Source organism: Passer domesticus, chromosome 20 (genome assembly GCF_036417665.1).
Source record: "Passer domesticus isolate bPasDom1 chromosome 20, bPasDom1.hap1, whole genome shotgun sequence".
Taxonomy (NCBI): Eukaryota; Metazoa; Chordata; class Aves; order Passeriformes; family Passeridae; genus Passer; species Passer domesticus.
In genome coordinates this window covers 5,124,008-5,140,813 of record NC_087493.1, presented here as the reverse complement: position 1 = coordinate 5,140,813, position 16,806 = coordinate 5,124,008, and the positions used below count along the sequence as shown (strand labels likewise).

Below are 16,806 nucleotides of genomic sequence, written 5' to 3'. Positions count from 1 at the left end.
CCTGAGGCACCGCCCGCGGCCCCGCGCTCCCCCGCCCCAGCGGCCGGCAGGCAGGGCTCCGCGCCCCCAGCAGCCGGGCATGGTGGGCAGGCTCGCCGTGGCCGCGGCGGCCGCCTCCCCCGTCCTCGGCGGGAGCGACGGCGACGTTCAGGTGGGGACGCGGGCCGGGGTCGCGCTGTGAGGGGGGAGAAAGGGTTTGCGGCTGGCAGGGGCCCCTTTTGTCCTTCTCCCCACCCTTTGCCCCTCTCCCCCGTTTGCCCCTCTCCCCCCTTTGCCGTTCCCCCTTTGCGTTCCGCCCTCACACGCCCGTCCCCTGCCCCGGGGGCCGTGAGGGCCGCCCGGCCCGGCCCGGGCTCCCTCCCCGGCGCTGCCGGGGCTCGGCGCAGCCCCGCGGGCCGGGCTGTCATCAAGCGCTTCCGAGGGGCTTTGGGAAGAGACTTTTTCTGGTTCAGAGGGTGTGATTTCCGAGGAGTTCAGTTTCTGGTAAACCAGGAGTTATAAAAGTTTTTATGAGGCAAAGTCTTTCTTGGAGCTGTAGAAGTAAATGCTCTTTCATGGTTTGAATCATTATGCAAGATAAGAATTCTCTTGTGTTCGTTTTAAGTACTCTTAAAGCTACACTGTCTTCCTAAGCGATGTCAGATGTTCACGGTAGGACCAGACCTTTTAAGTGATGTTGGAATCCCCTCTTAAATGCTCCACAGAGGCTCTGGGGAACATCTCAAGGTCGATCATCTGAATTGACCCAGACTTTCAGACTTCCAGTATTGTGAAATCTCTGCAGAGCTGTTCTGAAGACTTGGTGATCCTGTTCAGTTTTGACCATCTCAAGGCTTCAGAGCAGGATTTTTATTCATCTGAAAGAGCAGGATCTTTATTCCAGGTTTAGATGGCCTTTGAAAACATGAAGATACAGTTGATGCGTGCCCAGTCTGAGCACATTAACGTGAATTTTTGTCTTCTGAAAAAGTTCTGTATAAGTCATCTTAGGTTTTTTAAGACTAAGGTTCATGTTGTACCTTTTACAGCCATGCAAGAAGCGGCGAGAGGAAGATGCTTCTGCAAAAACAATCACAAAGTATTTTTCACCATTAGCAAAACCGGTGGAAAAAGCATTGTCATCACCAAAATCCAGCAATATCTTGGATTATTTTAAAAAGACATCTGCAGCTGAGAATGCTGCATTCCCAGTAGGAGCTGGAGAAAATAAAACACTGTTGGAGGCTGATGAAAAAGAGTGTAAATCATCTTCCAAGCCATCTTTAAAGCGGAAGAGAAAAGGGAAGAAAGTTAATTCAAGTAATATGCCAAAAGAAATGAAAGAATCTGAGAATGACCTTGAAGTAGAAATTATTAGTGATGACAGCAGAGCAACTACAGAACTGCAACAAGACAGTAATGACTTCATTGCTTCTTGTGCTCTAGTGGACAAAAAACGTGCAGGAGAATTAGCAGAAGATAATGATCAAAGAGAGAACTTCCCAGACGTTACCCCCTCCAGAAAAAATGCAAAAAACCTTGGTTGTGAAACAAATGGATCAAAAAATAGGATAAAAAAATCAAGGAAGAGGAAGCACAAAGTAAATACTGATTTGTCTGAAAGCTCTTCGTCGGAAACCCAGATGAATGAAATATATAAAGAGGAAACTGAGGAGAAGACAAATGCAGTAGCAGAGTGTGGTGCTGCTCTTGGTGATTCCAGTTTTGAGGTTCATGTGGATGATGGGACATCCCAGGTAAATAATTGTATAATAACAGTGTCATTTGAGGACTTCTTGAGAAGCCAGGGAGAAAATAATGTTGAAGAAGACACAAAGCCAGCAATGGACACTTCTGGTACAGCGAATGAAATGGACAGAAGTGACAGTGTTAGTGACCCAGAGAAGTGTGAGGAATCCCAGCAGCTGCCCCTCAGAACAGTGACTGTCCTTGCACAAGTCCATTCCATTCCCCCCAGATTACCTCCCTCAAATAAGGAGCAGAAAGGCTCTAGGAAAATAGCTTCCATTTTTTTGAAGCAGAAAGGACGTGTAGGGGAAAGAGAAAGCAGCCCAGCCCTTTTGGACAGTGAGCAAACTGAACAGGTAACTCAGAAAAGAAGATCCAATGTGGTTATTGAGGAAGAAGAATTGGAGCTGGCTGTACTGGAGACTGGAGGGGCAGATTCTCTGAGGCCAAAATGTACTCTGGAAGAAAAGCATCAGTTTATGAAAGCTTTTAGACAACCAACAGCAGATGTAACAAAAAGTGGAGTTAAAAAGGCACCTGGAAAACAAAAGCAAGCTCCTGCAAAGTCCTCAAAAGAAAAAGAGGGATCTGTAGATGCTGTTCCTTCAAAGAAAGGATTAGAAAGCGGGATACCAGAAGATTATGTGGACAAATGTACACATTCCAAACCTAAAAGCAGTAGAACTAAACCCAGAAAATCTAGCAAGGTTCAGAAAGAAGGAAACAGAAGAAAGAAGGCTTCAGAAACTAAGGAAACTGGTGTCTCAAACAGCAGCAATTCTAGTGGAGAAGAGGATTCAGGTGCTAAGGAAAACACCTCAGATGTAATAATTTTATCAAGTCCAGAAGTGAAGGAGTTAAGGAGGAGTTTAAGGCAGCAGAAAACCAAAACATCAACAAATGTTACACCTAAGAAGCCCAGGGCTAGACGTGCCTGTTCTGCAGATGAATTAAGTGCCTGCCCCTTAGAGACTTCCACTCCAAAAGCACACAGACAATCCTGCAAGAAGAGCAACATGTACAGAGCTGAGGTGATTACTGTGCCCTCTGATGGAAACAGCCCAATAAGGTAAACCCTTTAGAGTGTATTCTACCTTTTTGCCCATTAATTGTATGCAAGTATTTTGAAAATAAGACATCAATATTAATGGACTGTATATCAATGTTGCATGGATAATGATAATGGTGGGTAAAAATAGAGAGGAACCAAAGCTGACTATAAATGTGTTTGTACTAAAGACATAAAAAAACCCCATCCAAACAACAAAAAAACCTTCTTAAACCAGTTGCTTCTGTTTACAGCACTGTATTTTTAAAAGCTTTTGAAAATGAGATTGAGAATAACATTTCCCTTTATTAACCAGTAATAATTTCATAATACTTTTTCCCTAATTAGAATGAGGTTTACACGTATCAAAGCAGCTACAAAATCAAATAAAGCTGAAGCAATGAAAAATGAAGAGGCTCACTCCAAAAACACAAAGGTAATTTATGTAACAATTGGTGTCAGTATTGTCATTTCCTGTATGGGTATAATTGTGGTGTATTCAGTATTGTGAAATAATCTGGTGTAATACAATATGACACTTCCCAGCTGCCCTATGGAAAGGGAATATACTCTGATGAAACTATGATGAGATACTTTCTTGTACCTTAGATCTTGAAACATGTTTTATTAGTAAAAATCCACCTTTCATAACAGAAGAATGGTATAAAATAGCATGCTTCTGAGCTGCAGGTTCTCAGGATGGGATCTAGAAATGCCTGGACATGGCACTTAGTGCTGTGGTTTATTTGACAAGGTAGTAATTGGCCAGAGGTTGGACTTGATGATCCCAGAGGTTTTTTCCAACTTAAAATGATCCAGTGGCTTGTGCACAGCAGAACAGCTGAGACTTAAGAATGTTACTGCCCATTTCTGTAATAACATGAAAAAATTGGGGATCTCCTTGCAGGGCTTTCATTCCCTTTTGAAAACTGTTGATGTCATCTTGGTTTGCTTGTTCTTTCAATTATTTCATTTTCTTTTTGATACCAGTGAAATTTTGCAACAATTACCTATTTCTATGAAAGTGAAAAATTAGATTTATATGCAAAGTACTTAGTGAAGAGAGTGCTTTTAGTTGCTATTTCAGTTTTTTTGTTCTTTGTTAACAGATAAACTCCACTTCTAAGAACATATCTAAAGCAAAGCAGCTGATTGAAAAAGCAAAGGCTATACAGCAGAACAGATCAAAAGCGAGTGAAGACTCAGCAGCTCCTGTGAGGCGCTCGTCTCGACAGCGAGCTCTTGCTGAGAGGAAGAAATTAGAAGAAAGTGATGTAAGGCTGTACTTTGGGGGGGATATTTTTATATATTTATTGATATGAGCAACACAAATGATTCCTACTTGATTCTTTACAATAAATGTTTGCATGCTAAGATAGATATCTGCAATGTATTGTTAATAAAGGAGGAGAAGTTGGGTTTCCTTTCTTACTAGATTTGCTTTCTCTCCAGGAATCAGTAATAATTCTAGGTTCAAATGTGGATAGTGGCACTACTGCAGAGCAGAGTGTGAAGGAAAAGAAACTTCGGAGTTTAAATGATGTTTTGGGGAAGAAATCTAAGAACTTGAAGGTTGCAAAGAACTCCAATGGTAATTGGGTTTTACTGAATGTGTTTATTTTTTGTTACAGAAACATTTTCTATTATTGACTATTGTAACTTTATTTCATAAAGCTGCCTTTGCAGTATATTAATCTTTTCTTCTGATTTATCTTGTATAATATTGCAATGTATAGCTTCCCTTTTTATATCAATTAATAGTGCAGAGGTTATTTATATGTGTTGTTTTGCTTTTTCTTCACTCAGGGAAAACTGTTTATTTGAAAAATTGTCAACATATACCATGTTTTGTTGTGTCTCCTTTTTTCCTAATGTTAGAAAATAGCATCTATACTGAGGAAGTAATTAGAAACAAAGCTATAATGAGTTTTGTTAAAATACTCAACTTTTCCTTAAGAAAAGGAGATTTCCTGATGATGTTAAAGGAAACATACAGGTAGTGAACACAGAAGCAAGGTTAGACTCTTGTATCAGTGCTGATCTAATAATAGGTTTTTTACTTTTTTAAAGGGAAACTGGGATGTCCACCTTCCTGCCTAGGCAAAAATGCTCCAAACTCTGCAGGTGAACCAATTGTGATCTTTGATGAAAGCAGGTCAGTTGTCAAGAGTGCAGTTGCTTAAAAGTCAAAATATGTTTCAAGGTTACTTAATATTCTCTCATTTTACAGATTTAAATACACTTACTGAAATGTGCTATGAATATCCATTACTCTTATACTGATTAATATTTTAATCTGCTTACAAAATTTTAGGGGTTTCTTGAAGAGTTCCTCAACCATTTTAGAATCATATTGGATGTCTGGAAATGTAGTTGGTGACTGATCAAAAAGAAATCCCCAATTGCATATAAAAATACAAAACCAAAGAGATTTTTTTAGATTAAAGTTTTTAACACAGAATTAATTTCAAACTAACCACATTAATATTAATTTTAGCAGTTCTGCTAGACTATTTTCAACTCATTTGGAAGAGAATGTGATTAAATTCAGCCTTGCATAGCTGGAAGTTCTACTAATTCTATCTTCTTTCTTTTTCTTTTCTGTTTTCATTAAAGCCAAGATGCATCTGAAAATTCTCAAGATGGTGATCCCTTCAGAGCAAAACGTGAATTCCTGATGAGTGGATTGCCAGAGTCACTGAAGAGGCAGATTGCAAAGAAGGCAGCAGCAATGGAAGCATACTCTCTTGCAAGTTCCTGCTTCAAGACTGTTGTCCATGTACAGCAGAAGGATGACTGTAAGCTTGTGTTAAGTTTTTGGGTTTTGTTCAAAGGTACATAATAAATTCTGAAGAATTTGTGCAGAAAATAAAGAATTTGAACAGCTTAGGACTGGAATAGGTGGGAGTTTCCTCTTGTTTTGTGTCTCAGTAAGAGAACAAAACTGAGAAGCTTCCGGTGAGATGTTTTTGGATACAAAATTTACAAATTAAACTGATGCTAAAGGAGTCCATACATGCATGGATAAGGATGCAAAATTCTTACTATTTAGTCAAAAAAGTTGGTCTGTTAATTTCCAATTTGGAGAATAGAGATTGTGTTGGACTGATTTGGGCAGAAACCATTTCGTTCTGACAAAGGCAAAAGACTTCACAAAAGACAAAAGAGCAGCCCATGTCTTTTCCCTAGAACAGAAGTTAACTCTTGTTTTGTTTTTGGTGGGGGTTCCTTTGTAGGTTCTCCAATGTGGAAATTGGAATCACCATCATGTCCTCTATTAACTAAGCTGAGGCACCTCAGTACTGAAGTCACCAACATCACAAAAATCACTCTCTCACTTGGTGAATTTTCCACTGTGAATTCAAAGCAAACTGGAAATTGTTCTGCACCTGTGGTTAGTACTTTAAAATTCAAATTGTTTTGATACTTGTTTGGAGTTGTTTTTTTAATAAATCCTGTTGTTTTAATTTGTTTCAGTGCTGTGATTAGTTGTTTTTTTTTTAATTTCGCTGTGTGTGAGTTACCCATTTTGCATCTTACCATTAGACAGTTCTCATCAGTTTCTGTTAATTTCTGAATTTAACAAGATGTTACCAGTTTAAATTATGCAAAACATTCTGTGTAAAGTTTTTGAGTAATTCTGTGTGTGTATTCCAGCTTTCAGGCCACCGACCAGCTTTTCCTGATGCATTCAAGAAGGATTTGCTAGATGAGATTGTGGCTTCTAACTCTCAGTTTCCAGTGAGAAAATACTACTCCAGGTTCCTGAAAAAGCAAACAGAGCGGTTGGCTTTGGAAAACAGCACACAAGGTTAGGAATCTGTGCAGGGAGAAAACCACCCTCACTCTCTCTGGCATTAAAAAACAACTGGGAATTAAAAAAAATATGTTACTGGAGGAATACTGTTGTTGGAAATACATTGATCCTTACATTTTAGGTTATTTTGACAAAATTCTTCAAATATGGCTTAACCAAATGTACAGAAGTAATGGACATGGTCTGAAATTTTAAATGGATGCAATTGTTTCTTTCTTAGACAGCAGAGATGGCACTGCAAATCTTGATGTAATTGAGAAACATCCTGACAATTGGAAGGAAGCAAAGAGGAAAAGAAAAGAAACAGAAGACCGCAAATCAAAAAGAAGAAAACAACTTGAAGGTACAAAGACTGAAATGAAATCAAGAGTTTCCAGGAAGCTTATTCATCCCCTGTCTGGAGAAAAACAGGCAGAGACAGGACAAGCCACACACTTGGGAAAAAACAAAACCCAGAAACCAGATAGTGTGACAGAAGACAGTGGTTGTTTATCAGATCCAAATGCACTTTCAGGTAACTGCATTTCCTGTCTCATCTTCATCTTTGCATTGGGGAAATGTATGTGTGATCTCTGTCAGCTTTCCACTGTGATGCAAAATCAAATCTAGTCCTGATACTCTGCTAGATGTGATCAAGTCTATTGCATGAAGAACTGTTTAAAAATGGACAATATTTTTTCTGTAGGTGTGGAAAAGGAAGACATGCTCTGGACAGAAAAATATCAGCCTCAAGATTCCAGTGAACTTGTAGGAAACAAGAAAGAAATTGAAAGGCTACACAGGTCAGAAGTTGGAACATGGATCCATTCCTAAAATAACTCAAAACCTCATGTTTCTTGCAAATGCTCAAGTACTGAGAGAGCAGTACTTGTCTATAATTCCCTACAAGCATCCTGATCATGATCTTGCTGTATTGTCTGCTTTTCCCAGGAATTTAGCACTAAATTCCACCTAACACATTGGGCTTTCAGTTAAATTTTCTGTGTGTGCTTAAGTTACTGGTGTGGCTCTTGCACAGACTTTAAAGATCCATCTGACAAAACAACATTGAATTATGAGTGAATAAGTAGTTCACCAAATGACTTTTTATACCAATCAGCTAACAGAATGGAGAATGAAAAAGAAAACATTTTCTACAAAATAATCAAATCCTGAACATTTTTTTGCTTTTATGTGAAAGGACTTGATAGGTTTCTGTGGGATAAAAGTGGCTGATGTCCCCTAGTTTATGTTCTGTTCCATCTTAATTTGGTTCAATTAATTCACCAGCAATTTTTATTCTTGTTTTCTTCCTTTCTTTTATAGTTGGTTAAAAGAATGGAAAAAGAGAGCTGATTTGGAAGAAAAACGAAATCAGAAAAGGGAAAAGGAGGACAAAGAGCAAGAAGGTACTGATAGAATTAATATAGTTTTTCTTTTGTTGAAAGTTGGCAAAAAATAACAGTAATCCTTTATTTTCTTTTTAATAATTCTACAGATTCTTTAAGCAGCCTTGACTTTAAAGATAGTAAATCTGATAGTGACGAAGAGACAACCCTTTGCAATACAGTTCTGATAACTGGCCCACCAGGAGTGGGGAAAACTGCTGCAGTGTATGCTTGTGCTCAGGAGCTTGGGTTTAAGGTTTGTGGAGTTCTTTCTTTCCTCAGTGCATTTTTCTTATTTATAGCTCATGATACAAAAGCATTTGTAATACAAGGTGTCTACAGTTTAATTTTCTTTCTTTTTGTAAATTAAATACCATTGCAGATATTTGAAGTCAATGCCTCTTGCCAGCGTAGTGGGAGACAGATTTTGTCTCAGCTGAAAGAAGCTACTCAGTCTCATCAAGTGGACAAAAAAGGTGTGAATGCACACAAGCCTTGCTTTTTTAACAGCTGTAGCACTACCAAGTCACCAAGTAAGTGTTGTGGTTCTTATCTGGGGTTCTTTGTTTTCTCTGAATTATGGGGTGGATTTTACAGAGGGGAGAAGGTTTTTAAAGACTGAATTCCCCAAATAAATTTTAGGTATCAGTTGTTTTAAAAAAGATAGCAGATTTAGCTTACCTGGCCATAATAGTAAGAACTGGTCTGTTGTTTAACACAACTAGAGACCAAATGAAATAATGACTTTATTAAAATACTGGCTCTTGATTACATTATTTCTGCAGTGGTGGAGCAAGTGCTGTGGCATTTGAATAGATAATTGAACAGAAAGCTTTTCCTATAACAAGAGAAAAGGAAAACAAGCAAAAAATCAGCACAGTAAACCTGTCATTTACCATAGATTAAAAAATGGGTTTTACTTTAAATTTGTCTGAGAAATATCAGTTTGACATTATATCTCCAGATGAAGTTTAATATAAAACATACCTTGCAGAAAAAATGTATTCTCCAAAGAAAGTTATTTCTCCAAGAAAGCCACCACTGTCACCAAAAGGAGCAGGATTAAAACGAAGCTTGCCTTGTAAAACACTTGCAAACTACTTCAAAATTTCTGCCAAAGGAAGAGGTGCTGATGGAGAAGCAACATCTGAAGAAAAAAATGGAGGTAGGTATTTCTTTTTAATAATGAATTACCTTTGGAGGTGGAAATGCTACACCATGTATGGAGCTGTGTGGAGAAAAGAACAGATTCTCTTAAGCATTTGATACATGGGGGTTTTTTGAAACCAGTACCTGGAAAGCATTAAATGGTTTCACTCCTCCTTCCTGCTCTATTATTCATCCATCTGCAGGAAATATTCAGAATTCAGTGGAAGTAAAGAAAGATACTCAGATTAAGTCAATAAACAAAGAAGAAGGAGAATCCAACAGGAAAAGTGCAACATCTCTCATTCTTTTTGAAGAGGTAAAATTCACATGAAATGTACTCTGACTGTTCACAGCTTGTAACTGCTGCTCAAGCTGTTGACACTGTGTTTGTTTCTGTAGGTGGATATAATATTTGATGAAGATGCAGGATTTTTAAGTGCCATAAAGACATTCATGGCAACTGCAAAGAGACCTGTAATTCTTACCACCAATGGTGAGTAGTGTTTGTGACAATAATGAGGCTTCACAGACAGAAGAGCCACTTCTAATTAGAGGCTGTAAATGGTGATGGTTGAATACTGCTCCTAAATGCAGATTTAAATGAGTGGGGACTGTAAAGCAAGTGTTTGAGTGTTTGAATGAAGGTGTACTGGCTGCTCTGATTGATAAAGAAAATAACTAGGTTTGAACATAATGTCATGACAGTTCACTGATTTCTCTTTATAGATCCAACATTCAGCTTAATGTTTGATGGCTATTTTGAAGAGATCAACTTTAAAACCCCTTCTTTGGTAAGTCTATGTCTGGAAATGCAGGTGCATCCTAAGCAAGCAATTGTCAGTTGATTTCAGTTTGAAATTTAAGTCTTGGGGTAGGTTTATATATTTCTGATATAACATAGATAGGGTAGTTGTTTTTCCTTACAGGTTTTAATCTAACTGTAATCTAATTTAATAAACTAATATTCTGTATTAAAAGTCAAAATGTTTTGCAAACATAAGTAGAATAATTTGCTCTTGTGTGACTTTGCAGTGTGCTTGAGTTGTTTCAGTGGTCTGTGTGTAACTCTTGTTTAGACAAACTCTGTGAGCTACCTCCAAGCTCTGTGCCTGGCTGAGAACCTCCGGACAGATGTGGAAGACTTGGCTGCTCTCCTGACCACAAATAACTGTGATATCAGACAAAGTGTCCTGTACTTACAGTTCTGGGTTAGAAGTGGAGGTGGATGCTTGAAAGAGAAGTGTTTGGCACCTCATGGTACCTTGATTTAATTTAATCTTTTAAAAATATCCATCTATTCATATGAATTTGACTAAGTCAAAGCATTCTTAGACATGTGTGAATAAATGGTAACTTCTTGTAAGACCCCTAAATTTTGGAGGGGGGGATGCTTCTGCTATTTTTAGCTACTTCCAAGCCTTGCATTAATGCATAAGGAACTTTGAGGTTTTATTGCCTGTCATTATGGTACTTACTCTCTCCCTTTCATGCTGTGAGTAGTAAAACTAGGCAAAGAAGGGAACCAGTAGTAATTTTCCTCAGAGTTTGCAGTTCTTTATCCATATGGCTGATAGGCAGTTCACCTAGAAGAAGCAGAGCTGAAAAAGGGGTAAAAGTGGGACAGCTGGCAAGCAGGCAGGGGTAGGAGCTTTATCCCAAAGGATTCAGGAGGAGTTTGGGGGTGTGAGGGAGTGACAGGGAGAGACAAGTGAGGCACAGCCTCCTTCAGAGGTTACTTGGGAAGCAGGAGAGCAGGTCGGTAACACTGACACAGTGATGTGGGCATGGGGATGTCTCATTCCAGCTGCTCTGTTCCTCCAGCACCACAGCAAGAGGTGGCAGTTACAGCATCCTTTGGGACAGGAATTGAGGCAGAGAGGTGGAAAATCAAGTTCATGATGCAGTTGTCTCCTTTCAAGTAAAGCCTGTTATCTCTGTGCAGGAGAAGAAGAGACAAGGAAGGCAGATAATGTCATTCATCCTGCAAAGTCTAAGGATTCCAAGGTGGATTTTTCTCAAGCTGATGATTCACATCTTCAGGAGTTTCCAAAATGTAATACAGGCTGTGTAGAGACGTTGCTTGGCCTTAAGAACATCCTGTTGCCTTCAGAAGATTTGTTTACATTTCTCAAGGTATTTTTGTAGCTGACTTGGTAATACTTTGAATGATTGCCAGACAATTGAGTGTAACTATCACCAGGAATAACATCATCTTAGAAGCAAATCTCTGAAAAGGTTTGTTGTAGAAATTAGAGAATTCTGTGGTTATTAAGTACAATCTGAATTGGGGTGGTCTCCTACAAGCAAAATAGTCCCTCACTTCATAAGCACAAAGCCAGGAGTGTGAGATTTTCTGTAATAACATTTTTATTTAAAAGAAATTAATTTTTATATGTTGATAAAGGTTTCATATTATTATTTTACAGCACAAAATCACAACTATGGAGGAATGGAATAAATTGATGCAGCTTCTCACAGAATTCCAGATGAAGCACGTGGATTTTGTATATAGTAATCTTGAACTTATTCTTCCCTTACCAGTGCAAGTTCTGTCAAACCAGTCTGAAGCCTCAAAGTCTATACTTGAGAGGACTACTATAGTTTCTTCAAAAGACAGATCTACTAAGAGTTCTTGCTCTAGGAAGAGTAGCCCTGGAAAAAAGTCTAAAAAGACAAAGGCTCAGAAAATGCTTGAGATATTGGATGATAGTGACTTATTTGATTCTGAGCTGAACTATTCAGCTGAATTCATAACTTTGCCATCAGACAGTCCTAAATCATGTGTTGAAATGAATAAAAAGGAATCAAAATTGTTGGTGCATAAAGAACAAAAAGAAGTTAAAACTAAAACCTCAGTAAACGAAAGGAGGTCTGCAGTTGTTTTTCAGTGTCTAAAGTCACTGACTGAGTTTGTGGAAGACATGTCCTTCCTGGATTGCTGTGTAAACACTAACACCAGGGAACCACTGGAGTTTTCTAGAAGTGAGGAATTCCATTGGACAAATGCCAAAATCAGAAATGGCCTTTGTGATGAGTTCAGTATAGAAAATACTGATTGGTGGAGTTCCCAGAGCTGTAGTGAAATAAAGGCAGCTATTGAAGCACTCAGCTTCACTAAAAGTTCTGTTAATATTTCACAAAATTTGGAATCCTTTTCAACTACGAGTAAAACACCTGAAAGTGATCAGCTGAAAGGACTTACTCTGCCTGCCTCAAACACAAGGAATTGCATATCCTTCAGTCAGGCAGCTGATTCAAGGTAAGGCTTTGTTAACATTTCTGGAGTGTAATGCAGTTATTTGTCAAGAGGAGCATTTCACAGGGTGTAGGACTGTTTCAGATTTGATGTATGCACATTCATACCACTATGACTGCTGTCAGTGTGCCTCTAAACACTGCAGTATATTGTTCATTGTGCTTTTACAACCTTAAATTAACTTCTTGTCAATCTGCAAAAAGTGACTTTTCTTGAACAGCCTGACTAATGTTTTTAAGGAATGGTGGTCTTAGTCTAGTTATTTTAAAAATGGACAAACAGCACCACCACCCCCAAAAGAATAACAGAACCCTAAAGGAATAGTTTTTTCAAGACAGAGGGGATTCTGCAACTACCAAATGTGCAAATTTGTCACCTGCTCATACTGAATGCACGTTAAGTGTGTTGGTAGGTATTGCTTGATGACCACCTAACAAAATCCAAAGTAAATTCTTTGTAGTAACTTATGCTAACAAAGAATAGCCTTTAATACATTGTAAAAGACCAAAGAATACTATCAAGTGTTGGCATGGAACATTGTTTTTAACATAAACGAGTCATCATTGGTAAAATTGGCACAATGGGCACTTAAAGCCCATTCAGGGGTCTGAACAGGAAAATGGCTTAGAGCCTTTCTTCTGTAAATCAGTACCCAGAGGAGCAATGGCAGAATGGATCTGACCATGCATCCTGTGGCCAGGTTTATGTCATGGGTTAGACACTGGACCTGACACCAAAATTCTGGCAAATACCAATTGCATAATGCTTTTTCTTTTTGAAGACCACAGATGCTTTCAGTTGTGGTTGTACTGAACCTCACATCTGTATCTAGACTGAAGAGCTCACCAGATCTGACTCCTAATTAAGATGGGAGCTTTGGCCAAACAAACTGCTGGTCCTGATGTTTCTGTCCAGGTGCAGCTTTGTGATGCTGTGTAAGCAGCATACAATTAGAAGTTGCAGATCTGATCCACTGGGATGCATTTCTGGATATCAATGTAATGGAGTTTTAAACCAGTAGCTTTGATCCTAAAGAAATAAAATCATCACTGCACGTTCTTGAATAAGAAACAATAAAGCTTTATTCTCTGTTTTAGCACTCACAAAAAAGCACAGAAGAGGATGGCTGTCATCAAAACTGTATTTTCCAGAAGTCCTTTAAACCTGGGCAATAAGCAAGCCAGTACCCTTGAATACCTCCCCACTCTCCGCAGTATCTGCAGGTCTGAGAAGCTTAAAGAGCAAGAGAAGACTAAAAGAAGGTAAGTTTGGATTTTCCTAAATATTGCTACATTTCATTATAGAAGGTAGTTAAGGATTTTAATAAAATATTGTCAAATAATTCTAGGCAAGGAAGGTGGACATTTGTCTCTGAAAATAATGAAAGTGTTAACTTATATTTGGAAATAACTTTGTTCCCTTAACAATCTTTTTTACTTTTTTTTAATAGGTTCTTGCATTATCTTGAAGGGATTCATCTTGAAATACCCAGAAAAACGATAAATGGTCTCTCTTTGGACTTCCCTTAAAATTGCCAGCACCAGAAATACTTTGTGCCTAATGGTGGTATTCTCACCATAGTTTGTTTGGGTTTTTTTAATTACCACATTATTGTATATTCAGAGCCATTTGTATATTAAATTTTTATAATTATTTAAAATAATGTATATATCTATTGTCATTATACTGCTCTCCACAGCTGAAATGTGGGTTTGTTTGGTGCTTGTCCAGTAAGGGCATTCATAATATTAAATGCACAAACTATTCAGTGGGGACTTCTTGCTCTCTTTCTCTCTAATTTGTGGATCACATAGCAAGAAGTCCTTTTGTAACAACCAACTGTCACAACCTCCACATCAAAGTTGCTGTTTTCTGAGGAGACTGTTTTGTTCAAACAAGTTTGTTTCTGAGTTTGCAGTTAAAGTGATAAATAACTCCAGGTGGGAGGGGACACAGAGAGGATGCAACAAGTCCTCCAAAGTCTAAATTACTAAAACCAACTCTTCACTCTGACCACAGGGGACAAAGTCCTTACAAAGCACTATGCCTCAGTGTACATATATTTGTATACATTCCTTCCATTGTTTACAGCTGTCAGATCTGCATGTTAACCTCCTAAAAAAGTAGAGAAATTGTTACTGTAGCTCAACATGGTCTCAAGAGATTTAGGCAAGATTTTGTAAATAACAATTATCCCGGTGTTACTTTGGATACAGGAATATTTAACTACTTCTAGTCTTGTATATTGTGTTCTATTCTTAAGCTCCTTTTTTTGTATTTGACAAGACTTCAGCCTGATTATTTGTGATTGAATCCGTTTTTATACGACAATAAATTTGTGAGACTTTGCTACAATCTCAATGTTTCTGTTGCATGAAAGGTAAAACTCCTGAAACATATTTTTTAAAGGGTTTTAAAACTGGAATTTGTTCAACCATGTACTTTTCTGCCTTTCCTTTGCAGTTGGACTGTTCCTGTTCCTCAAATTGAGTCAGACTGCTGCCATGCAGTGGTGCTCCACTTACCTCAGTGTCTCTGTAAAAATAAGGAAGGCTGTTTCCTAGTTCTGGTCTTATCTTACATTTTTCATGTGTTAAAGATGTTCAGGAATTAGAAATGTTTATGGAAACAGTAAATTATTTTAAGCTTCTGCACTGTATATAATTTTTATGGTTTACTCTTTCCATAGTCGAGAATTATCAAAAAAATAGTGGCAGCTGTTAAAATCTTCATGGCTTGATTTTTTTGTATCAACAGTCTCTGCTTCTCCTATATGATTTGTAAAAATAAACACACATTTTTAATTTTTTAAAAATTATAAAAGTGTATCTGTTGACTGCTTTCTAAGGGCACTATCAATCCAACTAGATTACAGTGAGGACCTCCATAAACCAGAAACAAGTCCTGTAAAGAAGTGGTATTTTAGGAAATTCGGGGATAATTTGAAAGACCCAAATTAGCAAGCAGTGAGAGGCAATTTTACCTTCTTTTGAAGTCAGCTCTCTGGTTTTACTAACTGCCTTAAGAAGTTGTTTACAGAATCTGCTGTGGTGTCCACAAGGTAAGGTGGAATTCGAGTATTTCCCTTCTTGAGCAGATATTTACCACATGAAATCACCTCAAGCTACTCTGAATGAAAGATAATCTGTGTGTGATGATTTGAGTTCTGATAAGTTAGCACCTTTGGATTTTTGTGCATCAGGTATGAGCATCTATTGTATGGTAGAATAAAGCAGGTTTCCAGGAGGGATGGGCTTGAGGAACAGGGGCCTGGGGCTGCTTTTGACTAACTCTGCTTGGAAGGAAATGCTTCACAAGCCCTGTTCCAGTACTGTGAAATTCACCTGCTTCTGATGCAAAATATTTTCCTGCAATAGTTTGGGGCCTGGTTAGTCCTTTATGTACTGCCCCTCCAGCTAACTTCTGTGTCTTGAAATCAGAAGTAAAAACAACGCTGGAGTTTCACAATGACTCTGCCATTCAGCATCTATTAGTAGGTATACAGCAACTTAAAACCAACAACCTTGTTCTTCTTGGGGAAATCTCAACCAAGTTTCAAGCTTTTTTTTATCTTTACTGTCATGCCAATATTGCTTTCCAGAATGTAAATTAGAGTGACATTATTCTACCATCCCATGAATGATACAGAAAAAGCAGTTAGGGTTGCAAGCATGAGCCAAAGGCTTAGACTGTGTTAATGCTACAGCAGGATAGAAGTTGGAGGAGGGAAGGACCCCTTCAAGAGCAAGACTGTCTCAAGTCTTTGTGAAATATATATATAAATAACCACTCCCCAAATGTCATACAAAATGTTCCTTTTATTCCACAGGAGTTGTAAGGACACTACAAAAATCAAGCCAGCAAAAAGCTTTGGTGTATGGCTTGCAAGATTACCTGGGGAAAATTAAATCCACATTTACATTCCAGTATGCAACAGTTCCTAGAGGGGGGATGCTGAAAAGAGATTCTATGTAAGTAGCTGAAGAATTTTTTCAGACATTCTGCTGCTGTGCATTTTATAACTTCACAACATTACAAATAAATAAAGGCATAATATTATTTAGTACCTAGAAGATGGGAAAAGGGTTTCAGTATTTGGAACTGCCAGTACATGTCTACTGTAGTGTTTAGTCATCTACAAAATTACAGTGTTTTTACAGGACTGCAGGTAAACTTTAGAAAAGAAGCTTTGTGTACACTACTTCACTATAGCAATGCAAATTAAATTTCTTTTTTATTTTTTAAAAAATCTTTTCCCAAGACTAGAAAAATATTTGAATACCTCAGTCTTTTTCTGAACTAATTAACCTCTTGAAAATCTTTGACTCACATTTTTTTCTTTGTCTTTTCTCTTGCCTTAGATAAAACAAATGCCAAGAAATGGTGCCTTAATATTCTGTTTATCATGGAAGAAGAACATTCTCAGTAGGGTTGAAAGGCT

At 38.1% G+C, this 16,806-nt stretch overlaps 1 protein-coding gene across 3 annotated transcripts; it reads left to right on the top strand.

Moving 5' to 3' along the window:
• The first annotated feature begins 3 nt into the window (after positions 1-3).
• ATAD5 (ATPase family AAA domain containing 5) lies at positions 4-16,355 on the top strand. 3 transcript variants are annotated; one of them, XM_064395479.1, is made up of 24 exons: positions 4-151; positions 1,029-2,797; positions 3,125-3,212; positions 3,886-4,050; positions 4,229-4,367; positions 4,847-4,931; positions 5,393-5,574; positions 6,013-6,170; positions 6,434-6,587; positions 6,814-7,107; positions 7,279-7,375; positions 7,899-7,981; positions 8,071-8,216; positions 8,343-8,493; positions 8,955-9,125; positions 9,313-9,425; positions 9,509-9,602; positions 9,836-9,900; positions 10,186-10,366; positions 11,052-11,242; positions 11,536-12,368; positions 13,463-13,627; positions 13,816-13,871; positions 16,195-16,355. In XM_064395479.1, exons 1-24 carry the CDS (start codon positions 80-82, stop codon positions 16,338-16,340), a joined length of 5,598 nt encoding a protein of 1,865 aa, XP_064251549.1. In that variant the 5' UTR covers positions 4-79; the 3' UTR covers positions 16,341-16,355. The 3 variants fall into 3 exon arrangements, with proteins under 3 accessions (XP_064251549.1, XP_064251550.1, XP_064251551.1); XM_064395480.1 differs by lacking the exon at positions 16,195-16,355 and adding an exon at positions 14,829-15,188; XM_064395481.1 differs by lacking the exon at positions 16,195-16,355 and having other exon boundaries at positions 5-151; positions 13,816-14,714.
• The last annotated feature ends 451 nt before the right edge of the window (positions 16,356-16,806 follow it).

What these genes read in the sequence shown, in the direction of transcription:
- ATAD5 (XM_064395479.1), top strand. Translation starts at nt 80, where the DNA reads ATGGTGGGCAGGCTCGCCGTGGCCGCGGCGGCCGCCTCCCCCGTCCTC. An exon ending in AGAAATTAGAAGAAAGTGAT is followed by an intron (nt 4,051 to 4,228) that starts GTAAGGCTGTAC and finishes CTTTCTCTCCAG; the next exon opens with GAATCAGTAATAATTCTAGG. An exon ending in GAAGTGTTTGGCACCTCATG is followed by an intron (nt 10,367 to 11,051) that starts GTACCTTGATTT and finishes ATCTCTGTGCAG; the next exon opens with GAGAAGAAGAGACAAGGAAG.